The 23,295-nt window shown below is 40.8% G+C and overlaps 2 protein-coding genes across 2 annotated transcripts; both read left to right on the top strand.

The window, feature by feature from the left end:
• Positions 1-575: 575 nt before the first annotated feature.
• On the top strand, positions 576-1,745 carry LOC124220960 (insulin-like growth factor-binding protein complex acid labile subunit). Its single transcript, XM_046630449.2, has one exon. It carries the CDS (start codon positions 601-603, stop codon positions 1,624-1,626), a length of 1,026 nt encoding a protein of 341 aa, XP_046486405.1. The 5' UTR covers positions 576-600; the 3' UTR covers positions 1,627-1,745.
• Positions 1,746-4,516: 2,771 nt separating this feature from the next.
• On the top strand, positions 4,517-7,337 carry LOC124221605 (insulin-like growth factor-binding protein complex acid labile subunit). The gene has a single exon (XM_046631787.2). The coding sequence runs from the start codon at positions 4,777-4,779 to the stop codon at positions 5,875-5,877; it is 1,101 nt and encodes a 366-aa protein (XP_046487743.1). The 5' UTR covers positions 4,517-4,776; the 3' UTR covers positions 5,878-7,337.
• The last annotated feature ends 15,958 nt before the right edge of the window (positions 7,338-23,295 follow it).

Here is a 23,295-nt window from a genome sequence, read left to right as displayed (position 1 = left end):
AATGATTATGAATGACGAGCAAACCATCGATCATCCCGACGCAGAGATTTCTTGGATTTACGTTTACATGAATTGTAAATCTTACGAGAGTTGCGAGTGACGGCCTGAAAGGAATGAAGTTATTCTATTACTTGTTCGAAGTTGATTGTCCGCAACATCATTTTACTCGTTAAATTCGTCGTATACTGAAGGAATTGGAACAAAAATTACTACAGTACTGTTTGTATGGTTGCTTCAGAAATTTAACATCAGGTAGAGATAGATTGACATCAAATTGAAACCGAATAATTTTTCAGAGTAGATCGCTGTTTTCGTGGATTGTTGATTGGATATCAACTACGACTATCACAGGCAGCCCCATAAGCGCGAATCTAAGAATTTAATCTTCCGTGACGAAGTTTAGTGAATACGCCGGTTACACCCCGCGGAAACTTGATTATGTTTTACGCATTCGACAATCATCTGAAATATCATCTCCGGCGTGATCACTCGACACGTGACTCTACGTAACGACGCTGGCAAAGTTCAAGGTACCCTTTAGATATGGTTCGACTTAAATAGTCGGAGCAGCAAAGCACGATATTAGAACAGAATCGCGTCATGATTCGTTGTGCAGTGTCGGTGAACTTCGTTCTGGCAGTTGTGCTTGCTCAGACGCAACCAACGTGCAGAAATGTGTTTGACTATACCGTGTGCAGTTCCGTCGAAGGTGTTTTAACCGAGGTAACGGAACGAACGCACCGTGATCGTTTGGAAATATTTAACTTGAATTTGACGTCGATTGATCCTGGTGCGTTTAAAAATCTCTCGCTAGTAACTCTACACTTGTCTGCCGGAAATAGAATTTCGAATTTGCAACCTGGCGCGTTCTCGGGCCTACCGAACCTGAAATATCTGGACCTTGATAACAACGCGGTTACGCTGATTCCCAACTTGTTTCAAGAATTGCCTCACTTGGACAGATTGTTTTTGGCTAACAACGGGATTACCCACATATCGGAAGGGACTTTTAACGGACTATCAGGATTAATAAGGTTACAACTGCATCAGAATTTCATCGCGACGATAAATCAGATAACATTTTCCGGCCTTTCGGAGATAACTTCTCTGGGGCTAGAGGACAACGAAATAACCACCGTCGCTCCCAATTCGTTCAAAAGCCTCGAGAAATTGAAATATCTTTACTTAGACAGGAACAACATCAGAAAACTGCGAGCCGAAACTTTCAATGGTTTGACTGAACTTGATTCGTTGTCCATTTCTCACAATGACATAGTAACCGTTCATGAACGGGCATTCAGAGGATTGTCGAAACTGACCCTGTTATCCATCGACCACAACAAAATATCCACAATTCGATCGGGAACTTTTATCAGCCTAAGTAGTTTAGAATATCTGTATCTTCATAACAACGAGATTTCAGTAATAGAAGCTGACGCATTCCAAGGCCTCTCGTCGATGACTCACATCAGTTTGACTGACAATAAAATCCAAACTCTACCGAGTGGCTTATTCGCTGGACTAACGAACCTGAAGTCAGTCGTCCTGGTTAATAACACTATAACTGCAATCGACCGAGTTGTAGTTCAGTTGCCAAGATCTGCGACAATTCAATTCAGGTACTGAATAATTGCGTTCTACTTTCCACGTGAAGATTTATTCTGCGGAAATGATCGACATGAGCGAAAAAAAATCTGATTAATTAACTACTATGTGATATGCTTTATGAAATCGTTGAATAAATTATTTTTCGCATGATGTCTCGAGTGCGTTTCAGGAACGTCTCATATTTTCCCGTTCAGTTTTCACCAAGTTAGTTTTACCGATATCATAGAAGAATCTTTTCTCTCGCTTTGAGATACAACGCATTGCGCAACCTGACAAAAATATTCATCAGTTACAACTTTACTATTTATCTAAGTATAAACGAAGCGTTCTCCAGTCAATTTCTGGAGGGCTCTGACCACAAGTAAAGATACCAACTTGAAGTTCCTCCGTCAATTAAATTTGAAATTAAAACCATCGGTTAACGAGTGTTCGCATCGATGTCATAGATCGAATCTTCTTCGTTAAAACACTTTGGACAAAGCCTACCACTTACAGTTCAGTGATTACAAGTACAAAACAAGTGAAGCTACCGAAAACGTATTTCCTATATACGCCGGATCAATATACGGACCGTCCGTGTAATTCACACGCTTCCGAAAGATCTTCGAAACTTACGTATCGATCAATACTTCGAATACGAGATGTAAGACCATCGGATTTAGGATACTGTTCTGTAACAGCATTGAATCTATTCAACTTGGCTCACACGATGACGGACTTTTTAGCAACGAATGGTGAGCAAAGCTGCTTACAGTATGTAATTGAAGAATAACGAAAGTTAAGTCAGTAGCTTCACACGTTTTTTCTTCTTTAATTTTACTGAAATCCAACCGCAGGCGATGTTCATACGGCATGTGGGTAAACAATATCGGTATAGTTTATCCCGAACGTAATCGGTCGCTACCATTATCCGTTTTTTTACCACTACATAACCACTTTGGTTTCCCGGCGTGTCGACCATCCTGGTGTAAGGCCTCGTATCAGGTCCCCAGAAAGCCAGGCCGCGAATCCCGTAATCCGCACAGACTTGCTCTCGTTTCGTAGTCGACAAAAAATTAATTTCATTATGCAAGTTATCCCAACCGACACGCTGATAGCCATGCACTCTCATCGTACCATCATAGACATCATCGTCGCTATCCTATAGCAGTTACTTCTTGTTTGCACGCCGTTTTAGGAGCAATACTGACAAGACACCGTCCGTCGTCTCTTCCGGCTAGCCGAATACGATGCTGAGTAGATAGGTCGTGTCGTGTTTCCACTTATTCCATTCGCACGCGTCTTTTTTACTGTACCTCTGATAATTAGACCCGCCACGCACGTATCGTGATGTCTTGAATGGCAGGTGAAGTTCGACTTATGAACCTTCGATACTGTTCGCAGCTGAATCTTGATTAATTTAGGTAATTATTATACATCGAAGTCAATTATTCGATCAAACAAATATGTTGATGATAAATAACGAATCTTCCTAAAATTTTAATCCGTGAAGATAGAATTCAACGGTCTATTTTTGCAATTACTCCAAAGATTGTAAAGACCGAAAAAAATTATTGCAACGTATATATTTCTTCGTCAAGAATGATACGACTCAATGAATCCTTCGAATTATGTTCAGGGATTACGCAAATGATTTGATAATATTCATTGGTAACGTTTTCGGTTTTTTTTCTTATCTCAAAATTAAATGTTACACTCGAAGCTAAATCCTCGATTTCCTTTTACATTGAATTTAATTCGATATCTGTTATTTAACTGCCTGCAATTTATGAAATATAAATCCTATTTCTTTCCGATCCAACTAACTAACTAACTCTATTAATCATAATAAATATACGTACACCTGATTTAAAAAAAAGAGACTCGAAGGTGACAGACAGCGAGACTTAGGTACACCCTAAGCTATTTGCAAAAGAAATACTTTTTATAGAATGGAACAAGCTTGAGAACTATCGTGCTACGAGCACTGCCTACCTGCGAAAGGGGCATGAAGAACATTGAAAGGGGTATGAATCGATTTAACAGGATTAAACGGCCATGCTTCGGTGGGCGATGGAGGCGTACTTCCCATTGGCCACACGTGCTGGCTAAAACGGGACTGAAAGGTGAAGGTAAGTGAGTCTACTCGGTAATAATATTTTAAAAGTATTCAAAGCAATCGGAAGGAAACGTTTGTAGGGTTGATTTGGACGGATTTCAACAATTTATTGCATGATATGATATTTGTTAGAGATAAGACCAAGCAGGCGCGGGGGAACGGAAAGAAAATGAGTGAACGGTATAAGATTTCTAGTTGAGGTTTTTCTTTTTTACGATAATTTGGAACCGTTTATTGATGTATTAATTGACAGATTTTTACGACACGACTCATTCAATTTTCTGATAACATCATCTAAAATGTTGACGAATTTAAAACGGCACCACAATCGTGATACAGCGAGACCAAAACGGATTTTAATATTGATTATAGCAATATCATAGGGGATAATTGCCGGAATGGTGCGAAAATTATAGATTGAAAATTGTACAAACACGGTATAATCAAGACAAAAGCGGATATGATTAAAATTACACCCATAAAAAAGAACAGTTCAGATCATTCTAAATTATAAAACACTCACATTCGGAACCGTCGAACCTGAGTATAACTAAATGAGTGAATAACAATATTAAAAAACCAAAACCTTGAAAATCTATTGAAGAAACATGTATGTCATAATTAAAGTGTTGCGTAAAACGAATTATTTCAGTCACGCATAGTGATATAGTCGGTATCACCCGTAACATAATTTCGGATCAAGGCTGAACGAGATATCAATACAATCCAGATCATCGAAGTTCGTGAACCTAAACACAACAAGATTTTTAAATCGAGGTCATGTCGAAAATCACGCAGCGGACGAAAGATTTCTCGCGACGTTCATCCCAGAAAGTAACAGGCCTCATTACTCGCAAACCAAAAAGATTCGTCCTTTTTAGAACAGTTGAGTAAATACACCGGGTATGTAACGCGAAAAACGTTGTTGTATTTTACGTATCTGGCAATCATCAGAATTATCATCCCCGGCACGATCGGTCACGTGACTTTACGCAACGACGGTGGCAAAGTCCGAAACATATCAAATAGCCGGAGCGGCAAAAGGCGAGACGTCAGAATAGAATCGCATCATGATTCGTCGCGCAGTGCTAGTGAACTTTCTTTTGGCAGTTGTGCTTGCTCAGACGCAGCCGACGTGCAAAAATGTGTTCGACTATACCGTGTGCAGTTCCGTCGAAGGTGTTTTAACCGAAGTAAAGCAAAACCGAAGTCATCACGATCGTTTGGAAATATTCAACTTCGATTTGACGTCGATTGAACCCGGAGCGTTTAAAAATGTCTCACTGGTAACTCTGTACCTGTCTGCCGGAAATCGAATTTCGAATTTGCAACCTGGAGCATTCGCTGGCCTGCCGAACCTGAAAAATCTGCACCTTCAAAACAACGCAGTTACGCCGATTCCCGGCTTGTTTCAAGAAGTGCCCCACCTGGAAAGATTAACCTTGGCCAATAACAGCATTACCCACATACCGGAAGGGACTTTTAACGAACTGTCGCAATTGAAAGAGTTGATACTGGATTGGAATCTGATCACCCACGTACCGGAAGAGACTTTTAACGGACTATCAGAATTGACAAAGCTGAGCCTGGATAAGAATCCGATTGAGACGATAAATCAAACAACATTTTCTGGTCTTCCGAAGCTGACTTCTCTGGCGGTAGAGCGCAGCGAAATAACTACTTTCGCTCCCAACTCGTTCGAAAGCCTCGCGGAATTAAAAAATCTTTACTTAAACTGGAACAATATCGGAGAACTGCGAGCCGAAACTTTCAAAGGTTTGAGCAAGCTTGATTTTCTCTCCATTTCCGACAGCGCCGTAACGACCGTTCATGACGGGGCGTTCAGAGGATTGCCAAAACTGACCGTGTTACTGCTCGACCAGAACAAAATATCCACGATTCTGTCGGGCACTTTTATTGGACTAAGCAGTTTATACCATCTGGGTCTTGACAACAACGAGATTTCAGTAATAGAAGCTGGTGCGTTCGAAGGCCTCTCGTCAATATCGCACATAAGCTTGGTCAACAATAAAATCGCAACACTGCCGAGTGGCTTGTTCGCTGGACTCACAAAACTGGATTCACTCTGGCTGGTTAATAACACTCTAACTGCAATTGACCGAGCCGTAGTTCAGCTGCCAAGTTTCGCGAGAGTTATCTTCGAGTTCTGAATTATTATCGCGCGCTACTTCCCGCGTTAAAATTGAGTCTACCGAAATGGTCGATATAATTAAGAAAGTTATGGTTAATCAACAATTATGCAACATGCTAGATAAAATCTTTGAGTAAATAATTTCTCGTACGATGTCTCTACTACCTTCTGAAAATATCTGATACTTTCCGGTTCAGGTTCACGCAATCAGCTTTATCGATACCACGCGAGAATATCTCCGAGTCGAAATTTAGACCCTCGTCTAATTTCGAGGGGGAAATTTGTCGAGGGGGAAATGACTCGAGGAATTAATGTGACAATGGTTTTTGAATTAATTCGTAATCAGTACCGAATTAACTAAACTTAACACGAGTTAACGTGAATTAATTTTTACTAACGTAGGAGATTGTTGAGAATTATTTTGGGCTAAAATGAATTAATTGGAAATACAAAAATTGACTTGGATCATCCAAATTAATTCAAACTATAAAATTAACGTGTCGATTGAACCCCGAGTTGTTGCTCCCTCGAATTTGTCACTGTAAATTATGTGAAATTATACGCATGTGATGTTACGTAATCGGATATTAATACATGTAATTTTGTTAAATTTTATCCAAGTTCACGACATTCTATAAATATATGATGTAAATAATATATTACGGTTACATGCGGAATCATAAAAAGATATAACTCAATCATTACCGTAGTCGTGATTATTGCAATTATAATTGACAACCTATCGCTGTGTTTCGTAATGATTAGTGCATTCCGAATCCATGGCTCATTACTTTAGTAACGAATAATGCAATTTCAATCCATTATCCATTACTTTGGTAATAATTAATGTAACTCAAATTCATTTTTCATACTCTGACAATTACAAAATACATCGCACAAACAGCCTATTAGTTTTTCGATAAGCAAATCAAAGTATTTTTCAAATCTATAATCCGACAGCTAACCTTACGCATTTCTTGTATTGTTTTTCCGACACATTTCTCTCGTACGAATCCAGGATGAACGAAGATAATGTGGAAATTATATCGAACCGTAAGCACGCACACTCCTCGTCGGGGAATTATCACGAGTTCCAAACATTCGACGTAAAAACCTTCGATTCCGTTTCTTACACAGTCAAGATCGTTTCTACAAGTAAATCTCGAGACCATGACTTGAAACAAAAAGTTCTCCGTTACAAGTAATTTTACCGCTACCACTATCGATAAGTTTCTTCTTACTATAGCGATATTGTAAATATATAAATCCATTACACGATTACCACTAATTATGAAATCATGTGTCAAGTCCCAATCACTTGCTATGCCGCTCAAGCGACGTCACAAAAATTTTATAACAATACGTTATTAAACGTTCGAACAACAACACCCCCATACTTGACTAGCTACACTCGATAATACATGTAACGTATAGAGAAAATAACAATAAAAACTGACGACAATCACTAACAATGCATTATATGTATATGTGTATATTTATTGACTCGAAATTTCGACGACCTTGTTCCTCTCGAATAAATATTAGAAAAAAAAAAAACCGGTATCAGAAAGCACGAAGCGGAATTTTCGAATGACGTGTAAAAGAGTCGAAGCTCGAATTCTCCATCGCGCATCAGCGGCGACTGCAGAGTTGCTGGACCGGTTGGCCAAGCGATGCCGGTCGGAAACGCCTAACTCGGCACAGCCCCTGAGGCCCGAAGGAGTTCCTCTCAAGTTGTAACTTAAAACGAACCTTAACCCCGGTGTTTGGGTATTGGCACAATAGAGCGTGCAGCATCCCGACGGGTGGCCCGGAGCCCTGGATGCTGGCACAAAGAACCGAAGATGAAAGCCGCGAGGCGGAGCCGAGGTTAAAAAGTCTCCAATAAGGAGAGAAGCCCCCTTCGACGATCCGGCGAACAGGTGGGCACGATGCCGGCATTTACGCGAGCCGAAAGCCGCAGTTTCTTCAAACTCGAATCTCGCGCGAACGCACCAAGGTACGGATCGAGCTTTTTCCCCTGCCCAAAAGGGTGAAAAAGTTCCAAGACGAATTCCCGGAACCGCATTCACCCTCGCAGTATCCGGTACTCGTACCTAGCAAGTGCTTCACGAAGACGCGACGAGTCCGAAAAAGGTTTTTCCCGGCTGGAAATCCACCCCGCATATGGATGAAATTTTTTTACCGTCGCGGTCGGCTCGCCAAGCCAACCGAAAATTATGGTCGGAGGTTTTTCCGGGGTACGGGCTTCGCGTAATACCCCGGTAAAAAATACCGTCCTCCGTAGAAGGTAGATTTGCCGTCGTCTTACGTCGCGTCGAAGGTAGAAATTCACGGATTATCGGAAAGGTTTCCGTATCTTTGTAGCGAAATAAAGTGTATTTAGTTGCTCGTTTCTTCGGGCTAATACCTCTAAGTACGGTGTTATAAAATCGAGGACGTCCTCGCTGAAGCGGAGAGCCAAGGAACGAGGTATAAGAAGAACCGGGAACCGGACACGAACGAGGTGGTGGACGGGCGTGTGGGTCAATTTTTTTACTGCGAGGTAAGCTAGTTGCGAGGGCCTGTCCTCGGCGTCGTAAAGGTTGACGGGAAGGGCGAACCTTACCTGGTATGCGGGGTGGAAAAGGTCCCTGCGCGTACCTTGTATCCCCGTAGCATAACGCGCTTACAAGACGAGCCATAATACCCATACCGACAAAGATTATAAAGACCATGCGGCAATAAAATTAAGATTGTTTAAGAACGAATTGAAAAGACTCCGATTCTACGACTCGGAACGTTGTAAAATCCCAAACGCTCCACCAGAAACCCGTCCTGACCTAATCTCTGCGGCTCGAAGACGCGGGCCACTTTGGAAAATTAAGAAACGGGACACCGGACAAACAAACAAATCGGAAAAACCGTTCAAATACTCTACACCCCAAGTGACAAAGTTCAATTAAACACCAACGTCTGCATCCTTCCTCCCGACACGGCGTTTCATTCTCCCTGCCATTTTTGGAAAAACTGTCTCCGCGCGTGATAGGAATATTGTTCGGATGCGACGCGAATAATTGCGTTGTCATCGATTACGTCGAAATTTAACGATTATCGTCATGTTCCCTGAGATTGGGTCTATAGGTACCGGGAGAATTCCCGGAAGATGAACGATAATGCGAAGACCTCTTCGCCTGCCGATAGGCAATTAAGGTTACATCTGGTATACTTACAGCGAGTAAGATGTCACTTCGGTTGCCCATCTGTCGGAGAAACCCTCGTAATCGTAAACCCTCTAGGTTTCTAGGATTCAACAAATAATATACCAACACTCGGTTGGCACGGATGAAAGACCGTTGTTTTTTTTCTTCTTCTTTTTGTTCTTGCTTTTTTATCCGTCGCTTCGAAAACCGTCAAGTTTCGTACAATAATTAAAATACTAAAAAAAAATAAATAAAAATTGTTGGGCTCAATTAATTAGTCGTATAAGGTAAATTTTGATATAGAAGGAGAACGGAGTAACGGAATATCTAAGAGGTAATTTCGTTTTAACCGCGGTCAACGCGATGAGAAACATTGATTATGTTATCCGATGACCGGGGTGTCGGGTAGACGAGTTTATGTGAAATAAAAACGGAGCCGAAAGTTTTACCGCGGCTGGTCGGACCTGACTTGTAAATCAGTTTGCGTCATATTTAATGATTGTTGTGACGTAAAAGGCACCGCCGTGACTAATCGCGGAAGCCGATCCGACGCGGAAACGAAGACAGGAGTTCCTCGTTCAAGGGAAAGAAAACGCCCTTGGCGACAATCGGCTGTTACGAAGGCGTCAAACTCGCCCAAAAGAGAAACATAACGACTTTCGGTAGTGCGGCGATGTGCGGCAGTAACGGCTGTAAGTGCCGCAATAGTCGCCGCTCAGGACGATCTATAACGTCTCCATTACGTCGCAACCATTATTACGGAAGAACGTCTGCGGGCTTCCGTCTGCACAATGAGAAGCGCAAGCCGTGTCTCGCTGCATTATGCAACGACGCTCGGATTTGGGTGTATCTCTTCGTAACGAGTCCCACACAATGTCGGCGGAGTTGAGAATGAAGGGAATAAGAATGCGATCGTAATTACGAGGAGTGAGGAAATTTCTATCCGCAAGACGTCGATGATTGCCCGCAGAGGCGAGAGTTGAAAATCGGTCGCGTGTCGTCGACTCGAAAGTGAGAAATTAACAAGCGTTTTCGTAACAACAGAGCTTGACGAACGCGTTGTGCACGCAACGTATTTACGATTCGTTCGTACGTCGCAGACGCACGCGCATATCATATGCCGAGGTATTTTACGCTCGCCTATAAATACGCGCTAATATACGTCAACAGCTCGGCGCTCGACGGATATGATTGTACGAGTAACGCGTCGTAAAGCTAAACGCGTGTAAATTTTAGTTCGGTGGTTTGTCCGAGGCGCCATGCAGGTTGCCGGAGTCGGTTGTACGCGTGTAGTTACAAGCTTTATTCCCGCAGGCAATAAGTCATACGAAGCTGCTTGCGCGGGTAGGTTTAACAACGGGAACGAAGAATACAATTTTATCTCGAGACGAAAATCTCCGCAACGCGACTGCGAAGCGAACGTCTCGTTTAGTTACAGAAATTCCCCTTATCTCCGGTTAGTTTTACCTGCTCGCAACGCGCGCTCTCTGATAATTCCGCTTTGGTACGTAGAAAAGCCGCACGAGATGCGTCTTGAGACGAAAGAATCCGGCGTAGGTTAACCAACTTACGTTTTTTAAAAAGTTTGTAACGGGGGGCGAAAGCTGCGGCGACGGAACGTCGACTTTTCATTTCCATCCGATTTCTCGATACGATTTCCTACGTTTCGAATCTGAAAGAGGCCGCAGATATTCCCATGACCGTTAGACGTTCGCCCGAGTTCAATCCCGAGAAGTCGGGATCGAGATTCGAGAGGAACTAAAACTTTCCTATCGCAAGTTTCACCGCTCGTCGTGGGAAACGCGAGCGGGCGAGAAAGAAACTGACGAGAAATCTGACGTTCGGTCAACTCTGTCAAGGTGAGTTTCTCGCGGTGTTCTCGTAGTTAGAAATTTAAGTAAAAATAACGCGATCGAAGGAAAGGCGCCGGGAATGCAAAGGCATACGATACGATATAGGTTGTATGTAAGAACTCGAGGAACGCGCAGCTGCGGTGAGAAATTGTGCGCCGTTAGTGAAAACGGTTAATTTCACGACGAACCTAATGATAATTTCTCGAAATTATATCAGCGGTCCATTACGCGGCCGCGTCTCTTCCCTCACAGTTCCGCCACTCCCGGATGAGTATAGTTGAACAGTTTCAGGAGAACCTCGAGAGTTCTAGACAGCGGCGAATGGCTTTTAGCCACTAATTTTATGTAAAGTTATGACGGCTTGCAAGCTCCGCGGTGAGCTGTTGAGCAGTGCCCAACGGTGTTGTAACCTCGAGCCGAAAGCTGAAGCCCTCTCGGCACTCCGAGGTGCCCTATAAACGTGTGCGTCTTTGGCCGAGCAATGCACCAAAAACCGAGAACATTGATACGAATGTGGCTGCATTCTGGAAAAGCGATTGAAAAGGAGGGTGTAAAAAGGAAGAGCGCAGCGATCAAATCTTCGGCACTGAGAAAAATTTCATTTGTTAGGGTATAACTGGAAAAATTCAGCAAAACAGGTATCGTTGAAAAAACTGTCTGAATATCGTTGGAATTGGGAAAAACGAGGTACGCCTAACCATTTTGCGCTATCCGAGATGAGGCCGAAAATTTAAAGGGGATAATTATACCGATGGTTGTTAATAAGGGGTCTTTGTTGCTGATTAAATCAATTTACTCGGTAGGTATAAATCAAGAATATCAAAGTAGGCGAGACTGATTTGTTAAGTTTGATGCAAATTCTAGGGTCTTTCGACTCGTATAAATCTGTAACGATTATAAGTCGTCGTTCGAGACTCGGGATAACGAATTACCGTCAAGCCATACGAGTAAACGTAGACGATGCGATTTTCGAAAGGCCGCATTCCCGAGCAAATTAATTGAGGTTACGGGTATTTCATGCATACATATAAACGTGCGTGCGTAGGTGTACATAGATGTAAGGTACAGGCCCTTTTAAATGTCAGGCTGCAGCGTGCGAGAACGGGACACGAGATGGGTCTCACAATCAGATAATACAATTTCGATGTGTGTCTTGTGTGCATCGAGAAGGATAAACCTCGACCCGTCTCGCGGAGACTCTCGAGAGTTTATGGTCGTGTCATAAAATGAAAAAGAAGCACGAGAGGAAAAAAGAGAAGAAGAAGAAGAAGGAGAAGAGGAAGATGAAAAAGCACAAACACACGGGAAAGAGGATGCCACGCTGCAGAGGAATAAAAGGAAATAGAAATAGAAAACATCTTTACAGTCTGATCATTAAAGCAGCGCTTTAACGGCAACGAAGATGTCCGCCAATTAATGGCCGTCGAGTCGAAGCCAAGACGGCGTGGCCGAATGCGGCTCGGAGATATATTAAACACAGTCGTGCCTCAATGAATTATCACACATCCACGTGTCCGGCGTTATTGCGTCAAACCACACATACGAGGGTTAATATTTATTCGGAATCGTAAGACGGCGCGATCTCTCTCGAGATTCGTGCTGCGTTTAAGAATTAATCGAGATAACGAAGTCGATGAGAAAATCGCGCTTGGATGTTCGGACGCAGGTGGCATCCGAATCGACGTTCTGTCGCGAGCGGAGGAATTTTTATTCGCGGTTAATAAATTAAAAAAAACGCACGGCTGGCTTCGTTCTTCGATAGGTCGATACCGTAGTTCAAACGGGAAAAAAAAGAAAAAAAGATAGTTCCAAGAATCGTTGATTGGAAATCGTTTTTTCACTCATCGCAAAATTTCTCCACCCAAATGAGACACGCGCCATTTTTTTTTTTTCTTTTCTACATTTCCTTCATTCGCGGATCGGAGAAAATCGCGTCTTTCGACAGAGACGATATGGCGGTTTCGTTCGTTTCCTCAAAACCTCAACAATTTTTATACCTATAATACATTATACATGGTAAAAATCTAACTCACACGGCTGAGCTAATAATTATCTTTTCTTTTTTTTTAAGCCGTAAGACTGCGACACAGACGGAGACGCAGCGAGATTCGAAATTCCGATTCACAGTGAATCACGGTCGGCCCATCAAGAGAGGATAATTACGGTAGCGAGTGGCATTTATGTATACCGGACATTCCGCAGCGGATTTTAACAAACTACGGGTCACACGCGCGGCGGGCATTAATACTGTAATCATCGTCATCGTTTTAATTATTATTACTATTATTGTTGTTATTATTATTATTATTACAATGTTATTTTTACTGTTGTTATTATTGCCTACATGATCTGGCGGAAAAACAGGCCGCAAAAAAATTCAAATAATTACCACAGCCTTCCGTGTGTGCTTGTGCAGCACACTCGCGTATATAATCGTATTGATGTACGTTGAGCAACATAGGTATGCGATGTAACCATGTAGGTATGGGTATACTTAGATGATGGGAAAGAGATAAGTTTGACGTGTATGAAAACGCGCGCGAGTTTATTGTACCCGTGGTGCGGGATGGACCCATGTTATTTTTACAGCTGTCAATAAATTTTCAGTTTACTCGCTACACAATTTATTTATCCTATAATATACAATATATGTGTATATTAGAAATATATATATTTTCTTTTAAATATGTACACGGATCCCGGGCTTCTTCCATGATTTGAGAGCAGAAACTCGACTACCGAAAATACAATCTTTTATCGAACGGGTGAAATGATAAAAATCGCACTACAACGCAGGTGATGAATAATTATTTTACAACGCGAAACTCACGCGCGATGTTACATATAAAATGCGTCAACGGACTGACGGGTGGGGTACATGCGTTACAACGCTGCATGTTAAGCGAAGACGAAACGTAGAGAGAAGTCGATAGAAAACTACGAGAGAGAGGGAGAGAGAAGAAAAAAAAAACAATTAACGACCCGATTAACAGTTCTCCCGATCTGGGTATAAATGCATAGTAATTTATACAAGAGGTAAGAAATATAGGTGGATATATACATATACATATAATATAAGCCTACATATGTTAAATGTATATGTATCTGGGTATAGAGTACGAAATTGTTATTTTTGTTTTTTTTTTTTTTTATTTTTTGTTTACGAAATTTAAAATATCGCCGCCGGAGTTTACAGCATTGAAAACGAAAAGAAGAAATATATTTCTGGCAAATTAACGATGCGCATATTTTACATCGGCGAATGGTGATCGGACAAATTATGAAAATTATACATACATGTATGAGGTATATGTTAAAGGCGCAGCCGACAGTTATGGATCTATGTCGAGACTGTCATCGGTGCGTGCGATGTTTGGTCTGAAATTTTTAATCCGTTTGACAGAAAGCCCCGAGTAAGTGTACGATGATCGTAGTTTTTAGAAAGAAATAAAACGAGGAGTCGATCATTTTTTTATGGGCAAAAAAAAAAAAAACGTCGTAACCGATATTGTAAAGCATATGTGACGATCGTATTTCCTGCTCTTACGTTAAGTTCGGAATATTCCTGTTTTGAAAACATTAGGAATACATACAATATTTTATATATATATATGTCAGGGTTAAAATATTATTGCTAAATTTTTCTTTTTAATACATAATCGAGTAACTATAATTTCATTAGAAATATCGTCAAGTTTTGAACGATTCATCAAATAGTTGCAGTACATCGAGTTCCTGTCAAATTACTATATTCTAACAGGCTACGACTGATTTCTAAATATTGGTAAAGAGACGAAAAAAAAAAAACAGAAATAATTAAATATTATAATCTAAAGCTTAGAAATGAATTTTTCGCTTCAAATCGAGCTAAACTGATGAAAAATCTGGTAGATAAGATCAATTGAATTGAGTCGTAGGTTATTTAGTTGAGAAAATTAATTGTTTTTCAAATGTAATGGCGCGGATTTATTTCGATAGTAATTGATTCGATATCGTTATTAATTGCTGATCACAAATTAATATCGGTGCAATATTGAATGTTAAATATTTAACACTACCGTCTTGTCTCTCTGTGCGAAAAAAAGGGTCGCAGTGAAATTATAGAGAATATTAGTTCCTAAATAAAAAAAGGAACCATCGTACAGTGGAAACGTTTTTAATATTAGTATTCCTTTTTTCTTCTTCAATTTCATAAAGGAAAATCATCGCAGCTCAACACACGAATGATACCAAATACGTGACGATTAAATCGTGTTACAGAATTAACGAAGAAGCGTCGATTCTCGACTCGCCATTGCAATGCGGCTGATTTGCGTCGAACTTTGACCGACCATTGCCGAGAATCTTTATTGCTCGAACTCGACTTGGCGGACGACAATATTGTACACAGGTACGCCGGTATTGACGTAGGACGTACTAAAGGCCATTCAACGATTCCTAGGAACCGAAATGCCGAGTAGAAACTGTAAAAAATTTACCTAGCATGGTCGTGGTGAATATCTAAATTGTTGCTCCACGTAGCTGTGCCAAAGTCTTTTTCCCAAACTTATTTTGTGCGACTATGGAGCGTTCCACGTCAACTGCAGCCATTTAAAATTTGACGCTATTCGTGGGTTTCATATCAGCGTACAATCGACACGAAATGCTCCGATGTCGATGTTGGCATTTTTATCAAATAGTAGCACCAATGCTGATTGATTTCTTACGTTTGTAAATTTTTTTCCAACAGTCGGTCCCACGATCAAATATATGTAACGTACTTGAAGTTGAGTGAAAATTTGTGCATTTTAAATGGCAAACTCGACAGATCTTGCGAGAGGATTGAGGGCTGAAACAGAGCTTTTAACGAAATTTCTGTTTATTTGTTTAAAACCAATTTCGAGGGCGTCCCGGTCAAGTTTCGATATAGTCGAAAATAAGGATCACCCTAATACGAATACATTACTGGTAATGTACATCGGAAATAAAGATGTAAGAGGATCCCAAGAAAAGGATATCGGCTATCCGCTCTGTTCGGCCATTGTCAGGTTTCGCCTGCTGGTCGACAAATGAGTTGATGTAAATATCGAAGGCACGCATGCACTAGGAGCAATGAAATTTGTTTGTTGAGTAGAAACGGGCAATAATAGTAGAACGAGAATTGCCGGACCCCCGCAGGTAAGCCAAATTGTTTTCGACACGAAGAGATAATTATTCATCGGCGCATGGTGCGCATCGATACAGTTAGGGTCAAGTTTCACTTGAGAATAACCGAAGTGATCGGGATGTGGGGCACCAATAACTCAGGTAGAAGTTATACGACAGGAGGATGGGAACGAGTGAAATTTCCATTGGGGTGGTAAAGTTGTCCCTCGAAGAAATGTGAAAACCCGAACAAAGGACCCTCGACAGCTGGACTCACCCTCTACGGGTATACTTTATGCTTTCGCACCATTTTGCCGAGCGGTACTCCGCCATTTTTAATCAATATTCAATGGCAAATTGCAGGGTCGTTCGGATTCTCCGTATGCAGGGTACTCCGTCCCATCGGTGTGTACACAACTGACCCTCGAGATGGGTGTTGTTTTATGGTCCTGAAAGTTTACAACTTACTATTTAAAATCCGGCTGGTTTTGCAGACGTCTACTTGCACGCCGATCTTAGGCCTCGATATTGTGAATAACGTTTACAACCTTCCGACGATTCGCGGTGATGTTTTAAGCCGAATTCGACATCGTGGAAAAAGCTTGAATTTTCCAAGGGGCAGCTTTCGCACCTCACGGTGTGTAATTCCAAAGCCATTAGGCCAGCGTTAAGCCGTGCAAGCGGAGTGATTGTAGGTTATTACACATACCTATAAAGGTTTTCGTTTATACGTGTACAGAACGGATTTTTCTCTCTTGCGAGATGTACAGTTTAAATTATTACGGCATGCGCTTTGATTTGTAAGGAGATAAATTTACAGAAGCCATTTTTACCTTGGTATTTTAACTGTTTTCTCCCCCGTATTCCGTTATACACATTATTATTCGCACGCCTACTGGTACGAGACAATTGGTGTAATTAGTTGGCCCTAATTGCGAGTTAATTAAATTTGACTCCGCTTAACTCGGTACCTTGTTTATACACTGCCAATTAAAATATTTAATTGAACGGTACGCGTACGAGGTGGGCGAGATATAACGTTCGAGATGTGACCGATATGAGTCGTAAACCGAATTGCCACGGAGGTTTCTTAGCTGCTTTCGCGTTTAATCTTGCCGGAAAATAAGAGGAGGGGGTTGGAAAAAAATTGTTTAGACGTTAATGGAATTACATATTTCGCTTAAATTGCGTCCGCATCGCGGCGGTAAAAGTACCGCCTACAAATCGTTGATCGAAAATAAATTTATGGAAATAGAAAACACGAGCGAAAACTGTACAACTTGTACGTACAACGCGGTAAAAACATACATTTATAACACAACGTTACATATCTCTTCTACATCTCTCGAATCGTTATCTGACCGTCGGTTGTTTTATCTCTGTACTCTATGTTACAGTTTAATACCTCGTGTATAATACCAAAGTAAAGTTTTCAGCTAATTCAAAGCGTGTACGATCGATCCTACTGCAGAAACAACCTAAACTTACAATTTATCTCTCACGATTCGTTTTTCCCCTAGTATATTCCTATTTTTAACTTTTCACGACGTAATTTAATATCTCAAATCCGCAAGCACGGACAATTTATCGATTCAAACAAAAGATTTGATTGTTTCTATGGAAGTAATTACATTTCAAATAGACAATCAAATTTGTGCTGAGGACTGTTGAAATAAATATTTTTCCGGAGTTCGTTTTTTTTTTCTTTTTTTTTTTCAAGACAGAAAAGTGCAATGTACGTACAACAGAGTTTCGTCTGAAATAAGTAAATACGGTTGTTGATGTACACTGAATATTTGTATGAAAACGATATTTTTTTTTTCTTCTTCCGTTTAATCAACAGCAACTGTCGCAATTGTAAGCAAATATCTGTCTTAAATAATCGAGATTACCGTGCGTGCCTCGGTAAAATCTAAACGAATTTTCGACCGTCAGAACCAGTTTTTAGCTTTATACACCCTAAAAAAGAGAAGACGAAATGTATGCGCCATTTATGTCTGACCCGAAATTCTGGTTTGAGAGCACAACGCGAACGCCAAAGAAAGGGCGTGCTTGATGCCCGATCTTGGATTCAACGTTGATTTTTGTAATAATTTTTTCCTCTTCTTCGTTCCTCAGTTATTTTCATATCAGAAATATTTCTATCAATTTGGGATATTTAGCTACAATCTATGAGATGCGCTTCTGCACGGCAAAACTATTCTCTATTCGAATGAAATGCAAAAAACATGCATACTCATTCTAGTTTCTCCTGAGCGTCACCTAAAATAACCGCAAGTACGGTCTCATATGTATCCTAATAGCCATAAGTATGGATATAATAACATAAATATTAAAATGAATCCAGTCGAACCGTCGAACCGTACACTGGGAAAAATTTCATTTATTGCAGTAACTAGAAAAATTGAGTAAAACAAGTATCGTTAAAAAAAACTGTCCGAATATTGTTGGAGTTAGGAAAAACGAGGTACGCCTAACCATTTTGCGCTATCGTCGATTCTTTTTTGGTTATTGCAACGCTGAATCAGTTTATTCGGTTTACTCTACTTTTATAGTCAAACAAGGCTTTAACGTCAATTTATCGTTGCACAAGCGTTAAATCATCGCAACAGTTACGCGAAAATCTAGCAACAGTGATCGTAACGAGAAAGAATAGCAACGGATACTAGACTTTCCGGTAACAGCTAGAAAACTGATTTTCATTTTCTACCTAGAACTATATTCTTCGATTGTGGTAAATGATGAAAATAGTGAAAGACTGAGCGGTAACCGGAAATAAAAGTTTCTCCCAGTGTACCAAACGATTTATATTTTATCAAAACACGGCAAAGATACGAGTATTCTTTCTTCTACGGGTAATTCGTAGATGAAAAACAGTCTTTTTTTCTACGCACACGCAGGTACGAGGCACCTCTTGGGTCGACCAATAAAGAATCCGCACACGTACGATACATCAGGGGGATTTTTAGTCCGGCAAAACGTAACATTCAGACCACAATTAGTCCAGAGAAATGATAAAAAACCTAAAAAATAATTGAAAAAAAAAAAAAAAAGAAATTCCTCCTAATCTCAAAGAGTACGTAACGCAAACACCGACGAGGAGATTATCCGTGAGTAAAATACGCAGCGAGCAGCGTAGCGGAAATCGAGCTCCGCCTCGAGTTGTCCTCGAAGCACTTCGTAGGCGGAGCGTACATTCTGACATTCGGTCCTTCCGGTGGAAATGGATCGACGATGAGGGTGTAATAAGGACGGATTTTGCGTCGGTGGACACGCGGAAAACGGAGGCGATAAACGCCGAGAATATATATTTGTTGTAAACTTTTCACACCTCGTCAATTGTCTCGAGTCAATATTTTGACACGACGAAGGTTAATCGTCTGGGATACGGGCCATTAGCCACGGATAATCCGCACGAACTTATTATAGTATACGAGGGTCGTAAGCGGGGCGAAAGGCTCCAAAATTTGATATGATCAATGGGGCGTTATATTGAAAATATGTTACGCGGTTAGTCAATGTTTGCAAACTTATTGTTGGTATGAAATTATACGCATCATTGACGTGAAAACGACGCACTTGACACAATTTTCAAAATAAATAATCAGAGACTTTTTTTTCCGACGCGTACAGGGTTTGATATTAGTAAAAAATAAGTGACATTTAACGCGGTTCGTAAGAACCGAATATTCCATGTCATTGTGGACGAGAAATATTTAATTAAGAAAAAATTTTGATTCTTGCGTGTCTCGATCTAAGATCGGCACAAACATTTGCAGAAGTTTGATGAACTGTTCCTGATTTTCAAACGATTTCATCGTTTCTTCCGCAGATTCTATTTTTTGATGGCGCCTTCGAAGACCGACGAATGCCAACGTTAAGGGAGTTCTAACCGTACGAGAATTAACGACTCAAATTTCGTTGAGTTTATTTTGGGTAGTAGAAGCAAGTCTAATAATAATTGATAGGTATTCCAAAATTGTTCGCCACTACCCATGACGTTGGAAGAAATTCCAAAAAAAAAAAAATGGATTTCATGCTTGACAGATCTTGGAAATGTTTAGAGTATATGTAAAAAGCTTTCTCAATAACACGACGCGACGTCGCCAAGCTCTGTCAAATCAAAACCGAACTTCAATTCTTAACAAAATTTTATTTCAATGTCGTGAGCCAGGTTCACTTACTCGATGAATCTATCAGAGAGTATTCGAAAAAAGTGTCACCTCATTAAATTGACTAAATATAAATTGATATTTCATGTTTATAAGTATATTTCGTTGAATTGAATTTTTTTTTTTTTTACTACTTTCTAACAATTGTTTCATTAGTTTTGATTAATTGTACAAATAGCATTTTTTTAAAAAAAGGAAAAAGGTTTCTCTAAGCGTATATATCGCAAATTGCCTGATTCACGCGTACAACTTGACGAGATCTCGACATAATTATTGCAATCGGCCTTTATATAATTTGTAGAATATATCATCCAAGCACTGAGACACTAAACGTGATACATTATACAAAGTATAATATATGTATGCTTGTCGTGCAGAGTATAAAATGTGGAAGGTAGAATGTCACTATTTACCATTATACGTATATACCTTACGCTGCAGAGATAAACTAGGCCGACGTGCGTCCTCCTTCGTAATTGTTACGTCATGCGACGTAGGAGAAAAGCCAGACCAGCCTACAACGACGGGTCGACCCGAGGATCGTTGTTTCAGCGTCAATTTTTATTTATTACAGATCTGCGTTTGAAACTTTATTAGAATTCAATCCTCAATCTGGACGTTCCTGTAATACCAGAATTTAAGAGTCCGAGCTTCTCACTCGGCAACGTGCTTACAAAGTTATCTGCACGCTGCGGAGAGTCTGACGAATAAAGCAGCCAATTTAGCGCAATCGGCGCACGGCTGGCGCACTTGTTGTATTAATAAATAAAGGTATAGGTCAACTTTACAACGTCGAAAAAATATTCGCGGGTGTACGATTGATTTAAAACTTGATATACGGAAACTCGGGAGAGTCCGGAAGTAAACGTAAAACATGGGGGTAATCGTCGTACTGTACGCCCGTTATACGTCACGTATGACTTCGTAAAATGTCGGTAAGCGATGCAGTCTGTTTATATCTATTAAGAGGTGCAGCCCACGTTGGGTGTCGTAAATCTGACGAATAACAACAAATGACTCTGTGATTAATTATTGCAATAATATAAGATAAGCCGCAAGATTTTCATTTTAAATTACAATTATATACTCGTCGCTTGATTTATGAACTGCACCAGTCCAACGTTATATATACGCGCGTATTATTATTTACAATTTTATTAGGTACTCGTAATAAAATAATATATTACGTGAATCAACCTAACAGCGTATAAATACAGGGAAAGAGCGAAGAAGGGAGGGGTTATGGACGCTTCTAAGACACACCAGATATACAACGGCACGTATTTTCTTCGCGAGGCAGAAAAGCCAATTTGCAGGATCTCACCGAAATTCCTCAGGATAAAGAGAAGATCGTTACTCGACGCGTAACGATCGAAACCGAAATATTCGTACGACTTTGGATGTCGCGGAATTGCCGGTTTCGTATGATTATATTCTCGGAGGCACGGCAGAGCTATGCTTATACAGGTAACGTAGGAAGAGAGAAAAAAAAAACAACGTTGTTGTCAACTCTAAGTCAAAATTGCCACATCTTCCTCGCACGTAAATCCCCCGGCATTACAAAGAGATACCGAGTAAGAATGTTCAAGCTATCTTTATTCTCCACGTATTAAAACTGATTTTTTCATACTTGACTTACAACCATTGCTCGTTTATCGTCGCGGTATCTTATTCTTAGCTACAGACCGAACTGTAATTAAACCGTTGACAAGTTTAGCGACGAGAAATGCTTTCGTCGCGGCTCGTAGGTGTAACTTGATGGATGAAAAAATTGCAAATAATGAAATTCACGGGTGAGTGAGTTCGCAGGTATACATATACCGTGATGTAACACCTCGAGACAAATAAAACAAAAAAAAAAAGAAAAAAAAAAAAAAGAAAAAACATCGTTCGTTCGAGACGTGTAAACACAGCTATGCGAAGAATTTAATTACCAACGATTATCTCCATCGCCCGTTCCTCGGGTGGTTGATATTATAAATTATTATTATTGTTATTATTATTAATTACACTCGTAGAATATCTGCGCGCCTCGATCATTCGACCACAGGGGAAAAACTCTTCTTCCTCGAATATGTGGAGTTATTATATACATACACGCGTGTAATACGTACATCAGCGCATTTTTCATCACGGCTGTACAGAGCACAAAATTACAAAGCCTTTGCAAATACAGATCGCGACCGGTGTAGGTATAAACGTTAAGTGTATAGCCAGGGAAAACAAAAGACGCGAAGACGATAGATAAAAGATCCAGCGCGAGATAAGCGCGGCTGTTATGGCTGGCATGATGACGGCAAGTGACGTGCATACCTGCCTGCCATGCTTTTCAGCTGATGATATACCAGCCCCGAAGAGGAACGGATCGTGATAATCGTAATTTCTGTACGGCGGCACGAAAATACATCGTGTTCCGACGTTCACTCCTTTAAAATAATCTGTCATACGAAGAAGTTTCTTCCCATGCTTCCTCATTTTCATCCGCGACGTACGGTTGTATCAGCATTTGCGAGGCGTTTCGGAGTAAAAGACACGGTATGTCCGATTGCCTATCGCCGAGGGGAAGAAAAATCGGTAAAACAGACCTACCGAGTTATCGCTTTTAAGCTCCTCGCGAGTTAGTTTTCCGCATCTCATGTTCCCGAGCTGTTATTTCGTTGTTTATAATCCATACCGAAGCGTTCAGTCGCCGTATGACTTGACTCGACAGGTCTGTATTACCGATATTCTTTATCCTCGGTGATAGGCAACTCAACGTAACACCCTGCTGATGACCCTGCGGCACTCGGTGTAAAAATATTTCCGGAATAATCGCCGGCGCTCCTCGGCGAAGCATAGACAGCTGTTAAATTGCGTACCGGAAGTGAGTGTGTTATATCGTATATAGCGGGTAAAAGGTTCGGAAGGAGCAGCGAACTTGACGTAACCTATACCTGTACCTTACATATATATACATATATATATATATACATACACGACCGGTAGTCGGAGGCGCATTCAATGTGGAAGCTGCAGGGATGAGAGGAAGAAATAGATGAGAGAGTAAGCGGGGGGGGGGGGGGGGTGAGGTTTGCTTAGGATTAAAGATACATAATAATTGAAGAGC

This window comes from Neodiprion pinetum, chromosome 6 (assembly GCF_021155775.2).
Source record: "Neodiprion pinetum isolate iyNeoPine1 chromosome 6, iyNeoPine1.2, whole genome shotgun sequence".
Classification (NCBI taxonomy): domain Eukaryota; kingdom Metazoa; phylum Arthropoda; class Insecta; order Hymenoptera; family Diprionidae; genus Neodiprion; species Neodiprion pinetum.
Note: the sequence above shows the minus strand (reverse complement) of the source record. Positions and strands in the feature narration are given on the sequence as shown.